Raw genomic sequence first — 20996 nt, 5'->3', positions numbered from 1 at the left:
ATGCATTGCTCCCAGGATGAATGTTTGAGGATAAAGTGTTGTTGATGTTTTATTGTTTTTTTCTTGCTGGTTTACTGTTTTCTGCTATTTAGCTGCGGTTGAAGTATCAGGCAGGTTAAAATGATGGAACACATACTTCCTGTAGTGACTGTGATGTAACCTTCAGGCTCCTGGAGGGCACTTTATTAGTGTGAGTTAGAGAGGCAAAAAAAAAAAAAAAATTGGCTGAAGGATTAACAGGTGAATATGTGGTGGAGGAATGAATGAAATGATGAATGAATGAAACGATTATTGACTTTTTAGAGAATTTGTGGAGGGACTTGAAGACTTCAGTGCAGACAGTCTGAGATAAAACATCACCGAGGCTGTTATCAGTAGTTTTTCACAGATATGAATATGAATTGAATAAATGTGTACAGGTTGTTTTTGATGCATATTTGATCCATATTTTCTTTAATTAACTTTGATATACTGTATTTACATTCTTTTTTTTAATTTTATTTTCAGATACGGTGATTATTTGTAATGAATTAGTTTTCAAACATTAACAAGAATAATCTTTCAAATTGATGGTTTACTAATCGAACTATAAACCATCCTGCCTCAGCATGATGGACATCTTTCCCTCAACTCAAAAATTCAGATACTTTGCTTCTTTTTCTTCCTCTTTTTCTTCCTCATTTCCCTCTTCTTCATTTTCCTCTTATTCTTCTTGATTTTCTCCTCTTCTTCTTCTTCTTTTTCCTTTTTCTATTCCTTTCTGTTTCCTCACAAACTGGATTCAGCCTCTTTTCTGTTGTTGCTGTGCATTCAGTATGTCATTTCAGGTTTGGTAACTATGTGAAGGGGTGTACATAAGACTGACATGACACCTTCATATCCATGACATGAAGGAGTCTTTGGAGGAGTCTTTATGAATGTTTATGAGTGTTGTAAGTTATGTCATTTTTAATGCAATATCAGCATTGTTTGAGATGTCTTTGTTGCTACAACTTGACATTAAGACAACATAAACATCCCATAGCAGACCTAATTATCATCAGTTTGTGTGATTTAATGGTGTCTGAAATAAAGTAAAAGTAGCCAGTCATGATTTAAACGTGCAGAAATTGGCATGAATTGTCTTTGAAAATGAATGCAGTCAGTAGCAATGCTTTTCTGAAATAAAAAATAAAAAAAATACATTAATTAACCTTGTATTATCACCTTAGATGTTGTTACAGTCCAATACTGTATTGAGACTTTCTTGTGTGACATTTAATAGATTGTTACATCTCTAGTGTTAACATTGTCATATGTGGTTGGTCCTGACATTGGCTGTCATGAGAGCTTTATAACTGTGTCGTGAAAAATCCATGTTCTTGACAAGTGTCTTGTCAGTCTTACGTACATGCCTTCAAATAAAGCGTTACCTCAGGTTCTTCATCTCTTATTGGTTGCCTACAGTGTTGTTCTGTTTGCTGCCTGTGAGCGTCGCTTTGATATTTGCCCTCCCCCCTCCCCTCCCCCTGTGGTTATTTTAAGTTCACCCCCCCTGCGGTTCCTCCCTGGGCTCTTCAGCTGGGGGGGGGGGGGTGGGGGGTCGCTGCAGGAAGTTGTCCTCAGGCAAAATAAAGTACACAACCAAACCACAAAATGAAGTTGGAGATGTGAGCCACATCACCAGTCGCTGTTTTTTTTTTTTTTTTTTTTTTTAGCAGTCTTGCAGTTTTTTTTTTTTTTTTCCTCTTTCAAGTGTGCTGTCTGTATTGGTGAAGGCCACCTATCAAAACAGATGAGCTGCATACAGGAGACAGAGAGACGGAGAAGAGAGGGTGACTCATATCCCTGTGATATGCCAAGTCTCACATTCACACATTCACAGGGATGTACACGCACACTCACACACACAGACAACCACACACACACGAGCTCCTACAGGCTCTGCTGATCTGTCACTTTGTATTAATTCAGCACACAGCGGGTCCAGTCAGAGAGAGGAGGAAGGAGGGAGGAAGAGGAGGAGGAGGAGGTGTGGAGGCTTTTGAACAGTGAACGGCAGTCAGAGAGAAGGAGATGAAGAAAACTGAAGGAAGAAGAGAAAACATTGAACTTTGTTTTGCCTTTGAACTCGCAGACTTTCTTTTGTCCTCTCTCATCCCGTCACACATTGTTTAACACTGTTCCCGTGTGTTGGCGGCTGTGTTGATGCCAACACATGTCTAGACAGATGGAGAAACAAAAGGAGACCAACAGAGACCAAAACCTGACACAGAAGAAGCTTGTGTTCTCATTTTTAGGGATTCTTACATCTTACTTTTTATTTATATTGGCCAAAATCACAAATGTGCCACAGCCTGGACAACATATGACATCTTCTATCCTTAGACCCTCGATTTAGAGAAAGAAAAAATGGAAAATTAAGGAGGAGCTACACCATCGTTCCATTGTTTCTGTGTCTTTTACATGCAATTCATCAACTGCTTTTCTTTTTTTCTTTTTTTTTTTTTAAATTAACAAATTAGTTTATAATCTGAAACATTAATAAAAATAGAGCTGGACAATTGATCAAAAATTTTATTGAAATCACAGTTTTCAAATCATAGGATGCACAATATTTGTTAAAGGTGAAATGTGTGTCAAAATACCATTTTAAATATTGTGGTGCTGCAGAGGTGTCCTGGCCAGCACATCATTCTCTAGATTTCAGAAAATCATCTTTGTTTAGTTCAGATCCCTGAAAAAAATAACTCACAATAATCGTTGTAATGTGTTTTTCAGTGAAAATGAGAATAATGATATAAAAATTATCATTTTCCTCTAATATTGCAAATCATATCACAATTGCAATATCAGTCAGAATAATTGTGATTAGATATTTCTTCAAAATCACTCAGCTTTAATTTAAAAGGCTGCTTCACTTTAAGGGAATAAAGCATGAGAAATGTTCCACTATGTTCCACAGCAAATGGGCAGCAGGCGGGAGTCAAACCGGCGACTGCTGCAGAGGACTAATAGCCTTGGCGTATGAGGGTCAATGCTCCATCATCCGAAACACAGGAGCACCCCAGCTACTGCAGACTTAGCTTCCAGCTTACAGATCCGTAGCTATACTTGGTTTCTGCTCTGTTACACTTTGTTTCACCATAGCGGTGAACTAACGATATGGGATGCCCCACCCAGGAAGTTGATGGGATTGGTTCCTTCATTATGTTACATGTGAAACCCTGACTGTCTGAATGTGTGTTTTTGAGACCGTCATTGGCACACTGCAGCGAGTGGAAATACTCAGTCATGGTGTTGACTTATTTCACTAAAGTCTTCAAACTAGACCTTAAACATTTTGAAAAAGTATCTAATTGAGATTATTCTTACTGATATTGCAATTGCGAAATGGGGGGTCTTTAAATAGGTCATAAAAAGTAAAGTCAAGAATTCAGAAACCCTGATAATAATGATATATCATCAGAACAACAGTATATCAGAGTGTTTGGATTAGAGCTTGAGATCTGTGCCTGAGCCCAACAGACTCCAGCAGGTTTGGGTTGGGTTGGGCTGTATTTCTCACACATTTCATGGGCTTATGTCAGGTAGTAGTAGAAGTAGTAGTTTTTTTTTCCTCCCCAATTTTGTCATTGCCACTTAAAAATTCCCCCAAAATATTGTCCCCGTCACTGCCAACTCCTACTCTTTGGTACACAGAGGGAAGCTTGTTAAGAAAAACGTCAGACAGTAATTGGGTTTGGGTTGAAATATGCAAATCAGGTATGGGTTCAGGTCGGGTTCAGGCAGAATTTTGTCATTTTTGGGCTCAACTTTTCAGCCCAATTAATGGTCTAGTTTGGATGTCCCTGTAATTTGTCTGTCCTGGAGATATGATGATGACCATTTTGTCAGTTTTGTGAAGTTTATCCTCTGGAAGCCGGAGGAAGCGACCTCTTTTTGCCCCATCTGTGAGGACTGATGCTGTGAAGTCTTGTAGGTTTTCTTCTCCTTCTGTGCGGTTAATTATCTCCACAACACATCATGTTGAACCTCTCCCATCCACTCTGCTCAGGACGCTCCCCAATCAGAACAATTAACTTGTGTCACCCAGGAACACCCAGAGCTTTGTGTTTGACGAGGCAGGTCTAATCAGAGAGGTGGTGGGTGGACAGATGAACCGGTGTGAAAATGGAGGTAAAAGTGGCCGAGTGATGAAGATTAAATGGGGTCTGTTTTAGACTCCAAACAGCCGGTCTCCACCTCTCCGCCTCACATTAATTTTACATACTAAATCTCTGTCAGGACTGTGGTCTCAGTTCGGGGCCCAAATTAGCAGCAGCGCCATCAAAGGATGGAGGATGATTAATATTTTTTGCCTGGTGGAGATAAAAGCCCAGATGAGAAGGTGATGCGTGGGGTAATGGATAGTCATCGAAAATAGACAAGAGGGTCAGTGGAGAAGAGGGAAGGTTAGGTGGTCGTCCAGAATGACATTAATCATAAAGACAGTAATGAATTTTATCTCCTATCACACAAGATAAAAGGCAGTTTGGGTTTTATATGCGTGAGACTTTAATTAAATAGCCCCAAAACAAAGGAGAAGCATCAACAAATGACTTAAAACCAATAGATCTTCACAGAATCAAAGGGCTTCATGCATGAATTGTTCATGCAAACAAATTTGATCTTGAAGGGATAGTTCACCCAAAAATTTAAAATCAGTCATAATCTCCCACCTTCATGTTGACTGAAGGTTGGGTTTAGTTTTTTAGTCCACACATGAAACTGAAGTTTCATAGGAAAACAGTGTTGCCGACAAAATGATCTAATCCACCTCATCTGTAAATGCTGTCTGCGCTTCTGTCAGTTTCCTGTCAGAGACTGGTGATAGTTTAGACATGTCCCACTCCTCAGACACATACAGCTGAAGACAACATGACACACCACCTGTCGTTCCAGAGTTCTCCAATTAACACCAAAGTGTTAAAAATTGGTTCTCAGCAAACCAGATAAATCCACTCATGTTAACATCAAGGTCCAATCTCCACATTTGAAATCCATTAAATAAGTGTCCCCTCACCCTCATGAACGGTCAGTTGCAAATTTGTGACTCTCAGTCCAATCAGCCCAGCACTTCACTCCAGCTCACTTTAGTTCCAACAACCTGACACAGAAGAAAAACAAAATACCACCCTGTCACCGTCCTCTGGCTCTGGTGGGCCAATAAAGCTGATGTTTCAGGTGGTTTTCAGGTCATAGTGGTGTTTGACATTGAGACAGCGGAGACGACACAGCCCCCAGTGTTTCAGAGCAGAGAAAACTGATATTTTTTTCATGATTTTATATATTTAGGAATTTTTTTGATCACTCAAATTTGTTTGGGTGGTTAATAACAAGTTCCAGGGAGCAACCCTTTAGCCAGTCCTCTTCTGCTCGTGCATCCTTCTCACATAGTTCACCCCTAACACGTTTGCATGCCTGAAGAATTCATACACTAATTAGGGCAACATTTCACTCAAATGTCTAATAGGATAAAATGATGAAGTGATGACATTTTACATCCAAAACATTAACTCAACTTTGACTGCAGAATGTTCTGCAAAAACACTTGCCTTACCTTGGGAACAGAGATTGTGACCATTTTTCACATTTGGTCTAATAAATTGGTGACACTAATCTTGCATGTCCACCTTGATACTCCACTGATTGTTTAGATCGTCTGAGGTGCTGAGCTGTGTGAACCATCCATGTTTGTAGTCCTCCACAAATTCATTGGTTTTGCAGATGTTTATCGAGATAAATCAGGGTCATAAAGAGTTTGAGCTTGTAGAACGATGTTCGCAAATAATTTCACAGCCTGCAGTTGTATATCACTTTTTTGTACATGTGCGAAAAAAAATCATGCCCATGTACAAGTTTGTGAATGTGTAATATGTGTGTGTGTGTTTTTGCACATGCACACAAAAGTACAACTGCAGGCTGTGAAATTATTTGTGAATATAATTTTACAAGCTCAAAATCTTCCTGACCCTGATTTGTTTCCACAGATACTGAGCTTCAGCAGATGGTTGTTGTTGCACCATGCGACGAATCTCTCTCTCAGTCCTATCTATAAATACTGAATATGAAGTTAAATGTTTTATTAAATTCATCCAAAGTTTTCACGGTATGTGTTATATGAGTCTGGACGTGCGTGTAAACAGGAACTTGACTAGTTGGTGGAGACAAACAACTGTGAGGCAGTAATTCTGGTTTTCTAAACACTTTCTAAACACTCCCTCTAGGAGTGGAGCAACAGTGCATTAATAGCCACATTGGTTTGTTAAAGTCAGCAGTGTTTAGCTTAAAGGCATGCTTTAAAAGCCGGTCTGACCTCTGAACAGTGGGCCAGCATCAGTCAGGGCAGCAGCCGCAGCCCTGTTATTGATCATGGCTTTTTCATTTGGCTGTTAGTCCAGAGCTGTGAAGGCCCAGACACATGACCTCTGGACCCTGATCAATAACCAGTTTAGAGCGGAAACTGTGTTTATATAGCACCTTTCAAAACACAAGTGAACAAGTGATTTAAAGGGAGAAGACAGGAGAAACAGCGGTGAGACAGTGGTGGAAAGAGTACTGAAAATCTGTATTGCATTACTAAAATATTACTCAATTACAAGTACCGAAGTGAAAGTACAAAATATCCATCTCAAAAGACATTCAATCAAAGGAGTTTCTGTTTCTCTAAATCTTCAGTCTAAATTACTCTGGGGTCTTCGTCATCCCTCTAACAGTCGAAGAGTTCGTTAACAGCCCTCAGTCAGTGTGCGTCTGCTGTTTGAGTCTCGTTACAGTTGTCACTCACACACCATGAAGATGTGAATCACAGCTCAGGCAGGTCAAGGCGAGATTGATTCAGTCAAGGCAGATGTGGATCTCCATCACTGTAAAAAAGCACAGAGATAAGAAACTCTATAGACTGTATATATGTGCTGATGTGCAGGGTTGGGAGGGTTACTTTAAAAATTTATTTCAATACATATTGTATTCAGCAGTGACAGGTGAAGGAGATACATACATATCTGCTGCTGTACCACCAGCAGATATTTTTATCTCTTCAGACAGGCCAATCAATCAATCAAGAGGGAATCATGTCAAAAACCTCACTCACATATGATAAATAAATCTCATTAAATCACTAATTACTTGTTAAAAAATGTGGTCAGTAACTTAATCCAACTGTCACTATAAATAAAAGGCTGAAACTGATCTTCAGTTTCGTGTTGAAAAGTTCTGTCTGTTGATGTTTAGGCAGAGTTTTTATTATCTGGAAAGGCTGTTTAGTTTGTGTAATGTAGCTTGTGTAATGGCTTCTTCCATCCATTGTGGGGCGCTGTAGGATTATGGCTTGTGACATGATCATTTACACTGTTTCCCATGAAGCATTGCTGAGAGTCTGAGTATTATGTTCCAAAATACAAATTTTACTTTTTGTTAGTATTTGAAACATGGTGGTTTATGTAGCTTTATGTTGGTTATTGTCAGTGTTGTACTGGTTTATTGTTATACCATAGGTGAGGTGGTTAGGACATGTCTTCTGGCAGTAAATGTACTGTTCATGTTACAGTGTGTCAGTCAATGAAAACTGCAACCTCTCAAGACCAAGAAAAGTCTCATCTGTAGTTTCCCAACTGGAAAAAAAATTCCAGGGTTAGCTCCAGAGTGAGCTTAGCAGGAAAAGCTAACGCTAACGCTAGACTGTATCCCTTTCAGAAGACTTGTAGTCCAGTCTTGAGCTGCAGCGTTGTGGTATAATAAATCTATGCATGTAATGATAAATCCAACGGAATGTCCTCTGTCATTATTTATCCATTTTTCCACCTTGAAAACAGCTGTTTAGCAAGCTGTTAGTCGCAAGATGACTTGGGTTGAGTCTGTTGACCAGTTAGAGGTAGTGTTCCTGACTTGTGTGTGACAGCGCTGATCCTTAGGTGTATTAATAGATCAAGGCACTGATCTTAATATGAGATTGACCCTTCAAAATAAAATATGCAGCGATGACAGTAATAAGCTCAGCTCAGTGCAGTTTTCATCACAGCCCTGCGTAACTCCGTCGCATGTACTCTGTTACCCTCCAAGCTTGCTGATGTGGTCATGACTGAGCTGAAGAGAGAGTTGAATCCTGATCTGGGCAGTTCATGAGAAGTACATGCTTACACTCCTGACACCATGAAGTAGACGCTGTTGGACAGGATGGTTTATAGTTAGACAGATGTAAAGAGCTCAGTGTCTCACAGACGCACAATAATCTGACAGCTGCACAGACCACCGAGGACATGCTGCCATCTCTGATCCAACAAGAACACCTGTGGTCTAAGGAGGTGCTGCACAGGCTCTCATCTATGTGTGTGTGTGTTTGCCTTCACGCATGTATCTGTGTGTGTCTCTGTGTGTGTGGTGGTATGTTTCAGAGTGCTCAGACTTGTCAGACACATTGAGGCATGAAGTCCATTACTGTCAGCAGCACATTGAGCTGTAACCTGCCAAACCCTTTGTGCCCCCACTGAGCCCCTTGTCTGTGCAGCGTGCATGAAGCCTCCCTGAGGACAGACACACAACAACACCCACCCACCACATCCACCACGTCCACCACATCCACACTCTGAAGTCCCAGTACTTCTGGGTCTTTTAATGCAGTTTTAGAGGCTTGAAATCCAAATCATCAGTATGGTGTATGGAACAAAGTGAGATTTATTTCTCAGGGTATGAAAAAGTAGAAATATGACAGAGTAAAACAGCATCTAGGTTGTTTTGAAATATTGTTGCGTTGATTTCCTGTGCAGCTCCAGCATTTAAATGAATCACATTCTGAGCCGTTATTAATCTGAAGAGATGCAGTTCATAACATGTTCTCGCTTCATACTGTATTATGAGCTTTTTTCTGGATTTTATTTTGTTTGAATGTCAGTGTAATGGTTTTCTTTGGCTGTGTGAAGCACTTTGAAATGCCTCTGTGTTTGAAATGAGCTATAAATATAGCCGCCTTGTCTCTTATGTGTCAAAAATAGTAAACAAGCCCCCTGTAGTTCTGAGTTGTAATTAGGGCGACTGTGGCTCAGGAGGCAGAGTGGGTCGTCCTCCTGTCCACGTGTCAAAGTCACACTGACGACTAGAGCTGAAAAAATATGTGATTGCGATTATTTTGACTGAATTTGCAGGAATCTTTACCAAATGAAGATGTTTTTTTTTAACTCTCTAGAATCTGATGTGTAGGACAGGACATCTCTGCATCACTACCGTCATTCATTTAAAAGTTTTTTCACACATTTTGTCTTTAACAAATATTGCACCTTCTGCAAATCCTGATGGCTGTAGTTGAGGTTGAGATAAAATGAAAAATGCCTTTTTAATCCTTTTAGATCACATCTCCAATCACTTTGTGCACCTATTTAATGATATATTTAAAAAAAAAAAAATCTATTTCTTTGTATTTTTTTAATAGCAAAATTGTGAAAAACCTTTTTCTTCTTGTAAAAAACAGGCTTACTTACATAAGCTAGAACCAGTTTCAACCAATAATACGTAGGGCTGTTGATTATTTTCTTGATTAATTGATTATTAATCCGTTTGGTCCATAAAATGCCAGAAAAGGCTGAAAAATCACTGTTTTCTAACGCTCAAGTTGACGTCCTCAAATATCTTGTCTTGTCCAAAACAAAAAACATTCAGTTTACTGTCAGAGAGGACTAAATAAACCAGGAAATATTCACAATTAAGAAGCTGAAATCAGAGAGTTTAGACATATTTATTTAAAAAAAATACTCAAAACGATTAATCGATTACCGAAATAATTGCCAATTAATTTAATAATTGGTATGTTTGTGTCTTCCCAGTCAGGTTGCCAAGCGTTGCTCAGCATTGACCCAAATAAAACCTCCTGTGACTCACGTGTGGGCCACGACCCAGTCTCTGAGAATGACTGGTTTAGATTATGTACTTTTTATCTTATATTTCTCTAATTCCTGTCTTATTTATTCTTTGTAAATATGTGTGCATCTTAAATACAAATGCACCATTTGAGGTCGACACAGTTGCAGTTTGTTTGCACAATGACAATAAAGCGAATCTTGAAAATATGCTTACATCAAATATCTGACTACTTCCTGTAAGTCGAGTATGAACCAATCAATGCTCCCCTGTGTCGCTTCTTTACAGTAATGTGATGTGAGTCATACCTGCAGTACTGCCAGCCGGGCTTCCAGTCACAAGACAAACTGTATGTGAGAGAGTGAGACGATGGATTTATTGATCAAACTCACACCACCAGTGCTTTAATCTCACCTCTTCTTCTCATTAGAAATGGCTGCAACTGTCAATGAGTCGCTCAGTCAGGCTGGGATAAGACTGACAGATTTCTTCTCAGCTAAGGAGCCTTTACAAGATAGAAAATATACTGTGGACCCCCTCATGTGTGGCTTGGAATAATTTGACAAAGCTTTTTTTTTTTTTTTTTTTAACTTACTTTACTTCAAGCAAAAGAGAAAAGGATTAGAAATATATTAGACATTTATTAAAAATATTTGCACCCTGATAACACAGAATAATTCAGTGAAGCCATGTTGGAGATATTACAGCTGCAACGATTAATCAATCAGTTGATCGAAAGAAAATTAGTTGCCAACTTTTCTGATAACTGACTTGTTTCACTCATTTTTTTAGGCAAAACATTAGGTGGTTTCCAGCTTCTTAAATCTGAGGATTTGCTGATTTTCTTTGTCATTTATGACAGTAAATGAAGAGACTTTGCATTTTTTACAAAATAAGTAATTTGAAGATGTCTCTTTGGGAGATTTTGCAGCGGATTACTTGATAATGAAATTAATCATTTTTTGCAGCCCCACTCTTCATTATATTATAAGTTTTTTTTGTTTTTCATCAACTTAAAGGAGAAATCTGTAATATATTTACTGTAACAAATCATAAAATGACCACAATGTCTCGTCAGAGATTAAGGAAAGGAAAATTAAGTTGAAATACTAGCTTCACTTGACATCAGCACTACAGCTGTGGTGTCCCCCTTTGAAATTTCCAAATAATCGTTTTGTGTGTCCATTTAACATTAGTTAGAGTTCAAGAGTAAGTGTCTGTTTATGAGTGGTAAGAAATCATCAATAATCTTTTAGAAGGAGTGGATGTTTATAACGGCTAAATTGAGTAAAATGTTAATGGAGTTTGGCAGCAGCGCATCCTGCGGGAAATAACTCGCTTCAACCATAGATCAAATATTAAGCAAGATTACAACCTATTTAATATATTGTTTATGGCTGCAACTCACTATTTGGACTTTAATACCCATTATTGGATATGTAGTTACATATTACTCCTTTATTTGTTGCTTTAATATCCAGTCATTTTAAAAATCTGTCCATCTTACAGATCTCCGACTGATAAAATATTATTCAGTGAACTATGAAGCCTTAAATGAATGAGTCTGAAAACCTTTTATGGACCCCCTGGCACAGTGCCACACACTCCTGAGGGTCCCTGCACCCCTGCTTGAGAACCACTGCTGTAGAGAATGAAACCAGTGTGATCCTTGAGACGAGGAGCAAAGATTGTTCTTCTTACTCGGTCTTTGTTTCCTCATCAGCTTCTCCAAGAGTTCAGCTGTTTCTGTCATAAAGATATTCGGTTGTAATAAAATCTGTGAGTTTATGTTAATGTCCTTACTTAAGAGAAAAACTGGAGGCCTGATACTTTATCGATGGAGGAGGGTTCACTCCAGACACAAGGGTTGTTCACTAAACTGTTCTCCTTTCATCTTACGATACACAAGCTTGTACTTTGAATTTGAAAGCCGTCGTGAGTCATCGTCTGCAGCGAGGAGAAAGCAGCGTTTGATCTTTACTGTAACAGAAAAGAGGAGAACATCAACACAAGCACGACGTACATGACTGAGATAAGGAAGGAAAACTGACTGAGATGATTGACTTCATACAGAAGTCTAGATACACTCACTCTCACACACACAGACACACACACATCTGAGGCCGTGTGTCCTCAGCGTTGTAACAGAGTCGGCTCTGATTACATGCAGACACCGACTCCTCCTCACCAGTCGGCACCCTGTGGCTCAGAGTCTGTCACTGTTTTCAGACAAATTAATTTCATCCCTGTTGCTTGTAAGTGAGCTCCGCCTGCTGGCAGAGATCTGTAACTACAAACTGTGACCTGTTACTGGCCTCCAAACAACACAACCGACTGTCTGTCTGACAGGCTTTTTCTTTTAAAAAACTTTCTAAATTAGATTTGCTTTTATCTCTCAAGAGTCTTGCCGTGACATTTTAACATTTTCACTGTACTGAATCATAGAAATGACCATGATACGTCATCAGAGATTTTTGTACAAAAGGACGAAGGGGTTCATACACATACAGAAGTAGAATAAGAATATAACAAAACATCAAGTTAGGAAAAAAGGAAAGAAGAGCAAGTAAAAAGAAATTAAATAAATAAAATAAAGACCTTCCTGTTGTATCTTGGGTTAGTGTGTCTTTTGGTTATTGGATTTTTCTCTCAGAAACACAAAATACAAGACGATATTGGAATTTTGTTTTTGAAATCCAAACATTAAAACTGAAATACAAGGTTTTTCTTTGTTGTTGTCAATAAGGAGAGAGAGAAATTTTTATTTTGTATAACAGAAAATAAAATCACTAGGAGACAGGAAGGAAAAAAGACCGTAGTTTGACATCTAAAATCTAAAACCTTACTTTTAATTTCTTCATAATTATTAATGTGTATAATATCATGAGAAATATTATGTTCATTATCTGGTGCAGAATTACTTTTTATTACTTTCAACATCATTGCAATACTACTTGTCTATTTTAGTTTATTTTAGTTTACTCTTTTACTTAATTTGTGTTACTTTTATTATTATTGTGTCTGATGGTCACTGTTGTTTTGCCTCTACTTCTTATGCACTTTATATTTTATATTTTACTTTATGTTTATGTTGTTTTCTATGTTTTTTTTGTTCTTATGTTACTGTAATTTTGGAGCGATCTCTGGCACAAGAATTTCCTTTGAGATTAATAAAGTTTTATCAGATTTTTTTTCCCCTTTTGCTTTCTAATGATTTTAGTTTTCTCATGAGGAATGGAAAATTAAAGTTATACCTTGTTTTTTAAAATGACGTCATCCCTTTTATAATGTGACTAGAAAACCTTTTATTGCCTTGTATTTCCTTTAATTGACATGTATCGACTGTAAAAATTAATTTTAACTCTGGCCTTCACCGTGACTCAAAGTGATATAAATTTAAAGTCTGTTCCTTATTTTCTATTGAAATCCTTTTCAAGAACCCACTGATACTGCAGAAACTTTTTAAAAGGTTCAGTATTTAGTTGCTGTCTTTTTGTACATCTGAATATAGATTCTTTCTCCATCATAATGGTGTTGTTCAGGTCTTTTCCTTTTACTTGATCACTTAAATCACCACGGTCGAATGACAACACTACAGATGCATTTTATCGGCAGAAATCCATTTCTTAAAGGACCAGTGTGTAATAATTACAGGAATTTATGTACATAAATGAGATATATTATATATGAGTATGTTATTTATTATTATCAATCAACGTAAACTCATAATCTATATGTTCCCGTTACTTTAGAAATAGCCATTTATAGTTACGTACTGTCAGGTCGACTTACGGAGATCATCCTGCGCCATCTACGGCAGCCCAGAGCGGACAAACTGCACTAACAGTCTCGGGAAGCCCATGGCGACCTTACGTAGACGTCGCAGCGTAAACACGGAAGTAGACGGGGAGGATAGACGCGGGTGATTGCTGGCAGGTCATTTAGCGTTGTGAAGCTTGACTGGCACAGTTTTGACAAATGGAGGATCATACATACACTCTACCAGAACAAAAAGCAGCGGACAGTGAATCTCCGTCATCCAAGAAGCGGAGACGCGAAGAAAGTAAACGCAAGCGTGACAGGAAACGGCAAAAACACGAATCAACATCGGCATAGCGTTTACACGATGGGAATCGCTAATGGAGGACAAACTTTTTCACAGTGACGCCGAGGTTGCCTGTTTTCTGCTGGACAGGTAATTCATCCTACACACATAATTGTAGTTTGTTGTGAGGCAGCTTTCGCTCGCCATTTTGTCCGCTGACGGCCACCGTACTCTTGGTGAGAGAGGGGCGGTGTCGGAGTAAATCCTCTTAGTTGCAATCTAAGGTTTGAACGCTAGATGCCACTGGAAATCACACACTTCTCCTTTAAGTTTTACTACAGACATCCTTACAAAACCAAAACATGAATATTTAACTCCTTTTCCTCTTCACAGAATTAATCCAAGCCACACTGTTGTTTGCCCCATTTTATGCATTTTTCTGGTGGGCAAATTACTATAAAGTAGTTTTGGTTGGAATGTTCTAATAGTGACATCTAGGGTAGTTGTGTAGGTTTCTGTAAAACCTTTTTCCCATGGGTTACACTTGTCTAACAAATCCTCCCATTTTGTCTGAATTGCTACTGCTGCAGCAGATACTTCATTGAGATGCAAATATAAGCACTTAATTTTTTTTTCCTGCTTATCCATGTTGTGTCCCTAATGTGGGGACAGCGTGCCATTTGTTTTAAACATGATGGTAGTTTCTTCTTTTCTCTGTGGTGTAGCTGCACAGAGTTGATTACAAGGGTCACAGACATCTATGCTGCTGTGAGGACATCTTGAGACATAATATCACCCCTACTGTTCAAAAGATCATTTATAAATAATATTCATTTTTCAAACAGTAATTCAATGAACAAAAGATTATACCTAATGAATATATTTCTGTTGGACCATAACACTTGACTTGACCTTGTCATCAGAGATTAAGGAAACAGGCCAAGTTGAAATATGGCTACAGATAACATGTTCTCCTTTAGCATTTGCCTGCCTGTTTCACATTTATTACAGATCAAATTAATGCTGATTGTTCACTGAATTGAATAAGTGTCTGTTTATGAGTCGTAAGAATGATTAATAATCTTTTTGAAGGAGTAGATGTTGTGTAACGGTTAAATTGAACAAAATGTTAATGGAGTTTGGCAGGTAGTGAGACAGGCAGTCACTGAACTCAAACAACTTCAAACATATTTCATATACAATTCATTTTTGAACACTAGGGTTTTACATATTTCTACTGCAGGCAAAAATGATAAGTCAACATTAATTTGTGTCCCAAACTAGTCTGATCCTGTATTTTTCAGTCTTGTCTTCCTGTGGTCAAAAAGTGCACGTTACCTTTTTTATTGACAGATTATGGTGACGACAAAACTCATTTACAGAGTGGAAACGGGAACATAAGACTTCTGTCTTGGTTTCTCTCCAGTGGTTTCCAGTAGAGCTCAGGATTGATTTTAAGTGTGTGTGTGTAAATTAAAAATAGAAATAGAAACGTGTCGTTACAGACCGAACTGTGTGGCCTGTGGGTTTATTTCTGTATGTAAAAGTAATTTCTCCCACGTGGAGGCTAAATGTTAGCTAAGGTTCGTGTCATTTTTAGTTTTTAACCTCAGAAATGTAAATCATCCTGTCGGTCATTTAAAATCTAAAACTCCCGGTGCTTCAATCTCATTGGCTACCACCGCGAGGCAAACACGCAACAGCGAGCCATGATTGGTTGAATCTACGGCGGCGCTAAACTGCGTCAAAGTACAGAGACCAAAACCGGAAGTGAAGTGAGACTTCAAAATAAAGTGAAGAAGAAGAATAATAATTTTGATTTGCGTTACACACGTGGATTAGTAGATTCAGAATAGATTGTGGACTTAATCAAGACAACATTAGCCACGTTTTGTAGTATTTATTTTCTTCTTTCTTTATTTTTCATTTTAATAATTTCAGTATCTTTTGTAAAATACAATATTTTACTGCTGTATTGTATTATCGTACCATTCTGTTTAAAAGGGAAGGTCAGAAACTTTTTATACCATGTCCCACCTCAGAAAATATTGGTCTCTCCATGCACAAAAAAGTTAAAAGTTAAAATACAGTAGTGTAGGCCAACCTTAAATTATTACAGGAAAGACAAAACCTATTTTAAATTACATGTCAGTGATCTCAGAGGTTTTTTTTTTTATTCTTTATTTTTTTTAATAATTTATTTCATCATTAAGATTTCTCAGTGTAGAAACGTAATAATTTATCCATTCATAATTTATTATTAAATGAATCCCCAACTATTTTGATAACTGATTAATCGGTTAATTATATGTATAATTTGCTTTCTTTACTCTTCTATGACAGAAAACTGAATATCTTCGGGTTTTGGATAAAACAACACATTTGAGGAAATAACATTGAGCTTTGGGAAACTGTAGGGCTGCAACTAACGGTTGTTTTCATCATTGATTAATCTGCTGATTATTTTCTTGATTATTTAATTACTAATTCATTAGTGATTTGGTCCGTAAAATGTCAGTAGATGGTGAAAAATGCTGATCACTGTTTCCCAAAGCCCAAGTTGACGTCTTCAACTCAAAACAATTAATCATTACCAAAATAGTTAATAATCCATTAATCGTTGCAGATTTATGGGAAATGCTGATTGACCATTTCCACCATTTTCTGACATTTTCAAGACTAAACAACTAATCGATTAATTGAGAAAATGATCAACAAATGAATGATTAAAATAAAAATAATTGTAAGATGCAGCCTTAGCTCAGATCCCTAGTATCTTTTATTTTGTAGAACGTGAGCGGAAGTGTGTCAGTTATCATGGCTGACTTGTCTGTAGTGGTCAGAGCTGTAGACCAGTTGAACCCCCCTCCTCCTCCAGCAGAGCAGAGGGCGAGAGGGTCCTGCAGACCCGCGGAGTCACTCAGTCCAGCTCAAACATGGCGGGCTTTGGAGGCGACGTGATGCGTTCATGGTCCTGCTCTGACTCTGGATCCGTAATCACCGACCTTTCATCTTCAGCGGCTCCCGCGTCCGAGGAGCAGAAACCGAGGAAGAGGAGGAGAGCTTTCTGCCTGAGCAGGATGAAGCCCCGCAGCGGCTCCGGAGCAGGCGGCGGCGGGAGCGGCGGCGGGCAGCAGCAGCAGCCGCAGCAGCAGCAACAGCCCGCCGCCAACAACAACAACAACATGCCGGCGTTCATGATCCACTGTCAGATCAGCAGGGAGATCAAACACATCTGCAGCAACTGCAGCCGAGGAGCCGCACAGCTGGACGGTGAGAAGACACTTTACTGAGGAAGAGGAGGAGGAGGAAGGTGTTTGGTTTTAAATGGTTATTGACCGCTCCCTGCCTCCTCACCGGGGCTAATCACCGCTACAGACCATGGAGTAAATCTCACACGAGCCGTTCACGGTCAATTTATTAAATATATTTACTTTTTATGACCTTTAAAGCAGTCCTTCTCAACGACTGGGTCGGGACCCACAGGTGGGTCACGGGAAATTTTATTTGGGTCGCCAGATGCATACAAGATTAGGGAAGTTTTCTGTAAATTTATGATCTAAAATGTGTACTTTGTTTTATTATATTGTTAATTCTGCCAAAATTGACCTATTTTGTCTCATTTACGAAGCAGACTATAATATACAACTTTTTTTTTACAATGAGAGGAAAAAAATAAGACAGCCTTTAATTTAATTTAGCCTAAATACGTTTTTTCCACATTTAAAATTTTTACAGTAAAGACAACACCTATTTTAAATTACATGTCACTGATCTCATAATTTATTTTCATTTGCAATTTTATAGTATTTTGATTCTATATTTGCAAAATAATTGTAGTATTATTATTCATTCATTTCCTTTTAAAGATCACTCAGTGTAGAACCGCAACAATATGTAAATTACCATAAATGAAACACAGCAGAAATTCAGAAAATTTAAGATTTAAAAGGTGTATATTGTTTTACTGATGAGAGGAAATAAAAATAATGAGACGGCCTGTTAATTTAGCCAAAATAAATTTATGGCTCTTTTATGAAGTATTTAAAATGTCTGATTTCAATAAAATGTATTAGATAATACAAGATGATGCAGAAATGGCAGTAAAAATAGTCAGAAATGTTTATTTATGCCCAAATTAACAAGATTTATTGTTATGGGTCAAAATTGGTTTGTCAATTTTAAAAAGTGCCCCCCCGCCCCCCCCCCCCCTCAAAAAAAAAAAAAACTTTGGGAAATTTTAGAGGGGTTTCTGTTGATTTCAGATTCATTGTGTGAGTAAGTGTGGTTCAGTTTTGCTTCCCTGTTTACATGTTGACTCACTTCCCTAAAATTACACACATTTCCTCTTACCTGTAGTGCTATTCACCCATCTAGATCAGTGATGCTCAACTTGCAGCCTGTGGGCCAAATCTGGCCCCTGATAGGGTGCTGAGTGGCCCTCCAGTTTTGTTTATTTATAACACGAGTGGGGGGACTTCAGTCACAAATTTCAAGCCTTGAGACTTGAGATGCAACAATTGATCAATTATTAAATTAATTGTTGACTATTTTGAGTAATTTTTAAAGAAAAAAGTCCAAATTCTCTGATGTCAGGACGTCATCTTAGGATTTGGGAAACACTGATCAACATTTTTCACCATTTTCTGACATTTCAGTTCATTGAAATGACATTTCTGACATTTCATTATATGAGTGATTGAATGATGGAAGAGGTTCATATTACAAAACCAGACAGATATATCTGCCAGCTGATATTATCAGCCCGATATTGACGTAGTTATATTGGTCCATATCAGTGTTGATGTATATGATGTCCTGTATTTTATTATTGTCTTGTGCTCCTGCAGTGTTCCTGCAACCTGCCTGAGCTTCAGGTCTGGGGAGTATGGAGCAGGGAGAAACAACTTGCTTCAACCATCTATCATATGTTAAATAGCAATTTAACCGATTTAATATACTGTATGTGGCTCCAAGTCACATATTGCTCCTTTAAATCTCTTAGTTTGACTAAGAGTTTAATTTGGGCTGCAACTTTTTTCTCAGTTTGACAAGTAAGACAGTAAGTTGTGTTGATTTGACAAAATTGCAGGGTAGTGCAGAATTCACAGATGCTGGTTGAAGTTGCTTTAAGTGTTGCGATTGCAACATTACAACTTCCTGGATGGGTTGACAAATGAATGGTAGGATGGTAGACACCGAAAAGTTGTTTCAGGTTGTTTCAGCTTGGGTAGCGTACAAGAAAGGTTTGAAATCGAAAATGTAAAATCAGGGCACATTCTTGGACAGTAATTGCTGCTGTCTCTTGAATGATGGAACTAAATGATGGTTATTTTCAGGGTGGTTCTTTTAGGGTCAGAAATCTACTTGCCCAAAGTCTATTTTTACTTGCCCCTGTACAAACCGTCTGTTTCATTAGCGGCTATCAAATAGCAAAAAAAGACTACAGTTAATTGTTATGTTTCATCAGCGGCTTAAATGTCTATATTATGTCAGAAAATAGTGAAACATGTCCACACCAGTTTTTCAGAGTTCAAGGTGATGCCTTAAACGTCTAATTCTGTCAGTCCAAAAAGCAAAGATTTTCAGTTTAGTAAGATAATAAACAAAGAAAATTGGGAAATATCCGTATTTGAGAGGTTGGAAACAGCATTTTCTGCGTGAATATTATTCTAACGATTAATACTTTAATAGCATCTTCACATTGTCTGTTTTCTTTGACCAACAGTCTAAAATCCAAAGATTTTTTAAAATAAGTGTGATTTAAAAGAGACAATAAGACATCTGAGAACCTGAAACCAGCATATTTATGGCAGTTCTGTTTGATAAATGACTTGAATATACAGTTATAATAATTGCCTGTTAGGCTTCTGTCTTCAGATAATCAACTAATTGGCTAAAGGGCTGTAATCAATGTATTTGTTTGATTCATTGACAAGTTAATGTAATTGGAAGGTCTGTCAAAGTGTTTCCAGTGTTACCGCCCCGCCACAGATCGATACAGACATGCAGAAGATTGACTGAAGCAGAGATTATCTGCAGTATTGATTAGTGGCAGCTCATTCCTGATAATAAGAGCATTAAAAACCCGACTAATCCAAAAGCATGAATGGACCGGGGGCCTGGATGAGTCAGCTGACGGAGCGAGCGGTTTGAGCCTCTCGTTTGGCTGCCTCAAGTTGTTGTTGTTGTTGTTGTTGTTGAGTGAGTCAGTGGAGGTAAACACTGACTGAAAGAATGTCGCCCTGCAGTGTGAGTCTGAGCCCGCTGACTCACCGCCTCAGTGCTGAGGGGTCAGACAGACAACACCAACAGGGACTGGACACCTTTTTATTCTGTTTACAGGGACAAAGATGACTCAAAAGGAAAGACGTGACCCTCAAAAGTGTGACGTAATATCTCAGAAATGAAAACGCTGCATCTCCTCTCCCCACAGCTGGATTAATTTCAGTGTTTTGTAGCAAAAAATTGACCCAAAAAGACTAATACCTTTCACATTTTTGTGAGATATTGTAGATATTTTTGCTTATTTCTTTATTTGTTCAGAGAGGGTTTCCGTGAGCTCTCTGATATTCACACCAGGCTGCCACACGGAGTCAAACTGTCGTCTGCTGAGCAGCTCTGCCAGAGGGGCAGCTGAGGAGGGGAGGTGGTGGAGCGGGGCTGGATGTTGTTGTTGAAGGGCCTCTCGACGGTGGCTGCCGAGCTGGTACAGATTTGAACTGACATCCCTCTTGTAACGAGGCCACAACAGGCCTGACATCTCCTCCTGTCTGCAGCTGCTTCAGATTTACTTTGATTTTTAAGCACTGATGGAGTCACTGTTCAGCTGTTATTTGTGGTTTTTATTCCCAGGTGACTGTTGGTTCATTCTTCCTAAGAAGAATAATCTAAATTTGGCAAAATTTAGTTTTAAGTCAGGGACCTTCTGATCCAAAAATAAAGCAAACAAGCTCAGGAATCTCTCCATTTGATGCCAGCTTACAGGACTTAAAACAGATACTTGGTGCTTAAACACATTTCAGTCTGAGATTTAAAGGACCAGTGTATAAGATTTAGAGTAATCTGTTGTTAGAATCTG

At 38.4% G+C, this 20996-nt stretch overlaps 1 protein-coding gene across 2 annotated transcripts in view; it reads left to right on the top strand.

The window, feature by feature from the left end:
- The window catches only part of phactr1 (phosphatase and actin regulator 1), a 56789-nt gene that overhangs the window by 10164 nt on the left and 25629 nt on the right, over positions 1–20996 (top strand). The window contains exon 1 of one of the 2 annotated variants that reach the window (XM_084723508.1): positions 16780–17188. The exons of the other annotated variant lie outside the window; for it this stretch is intronic. Within the exon in view, the coding sequence (XP_084579634.1) occupies positions 16852–17188 (337 nt within the window). The 5' untranslated portion in view covers positions 16780–16851. Of the gene's footprint in view, positions 1–16779; positions 17189–20996 lie in introns of those variants that run through there. 2 annotated transcript variants of the gene reach the window in all.

This window comes from Lutjanus erythropterus, chromosome 7 (assembly GCF_056507025.1).
Source record: "Lutjanus erythropterus isolate fLutEry1 chromosome 7, fLutEry1.hap2, whole genome shotgun sequence".
NCBI classification, from domain to species: Eukaryota; Metazoa; Chordata; class Actinopteri; order Lutjaniformes; family Lutjanidae; genus Lutjanus; species Lutjanus erythropterus.
The sequence above is the reverse complement of the archived record's forward strand: the minus strand, read 5'-3'. Positions and strand labels throughout refer to the sequence as shown.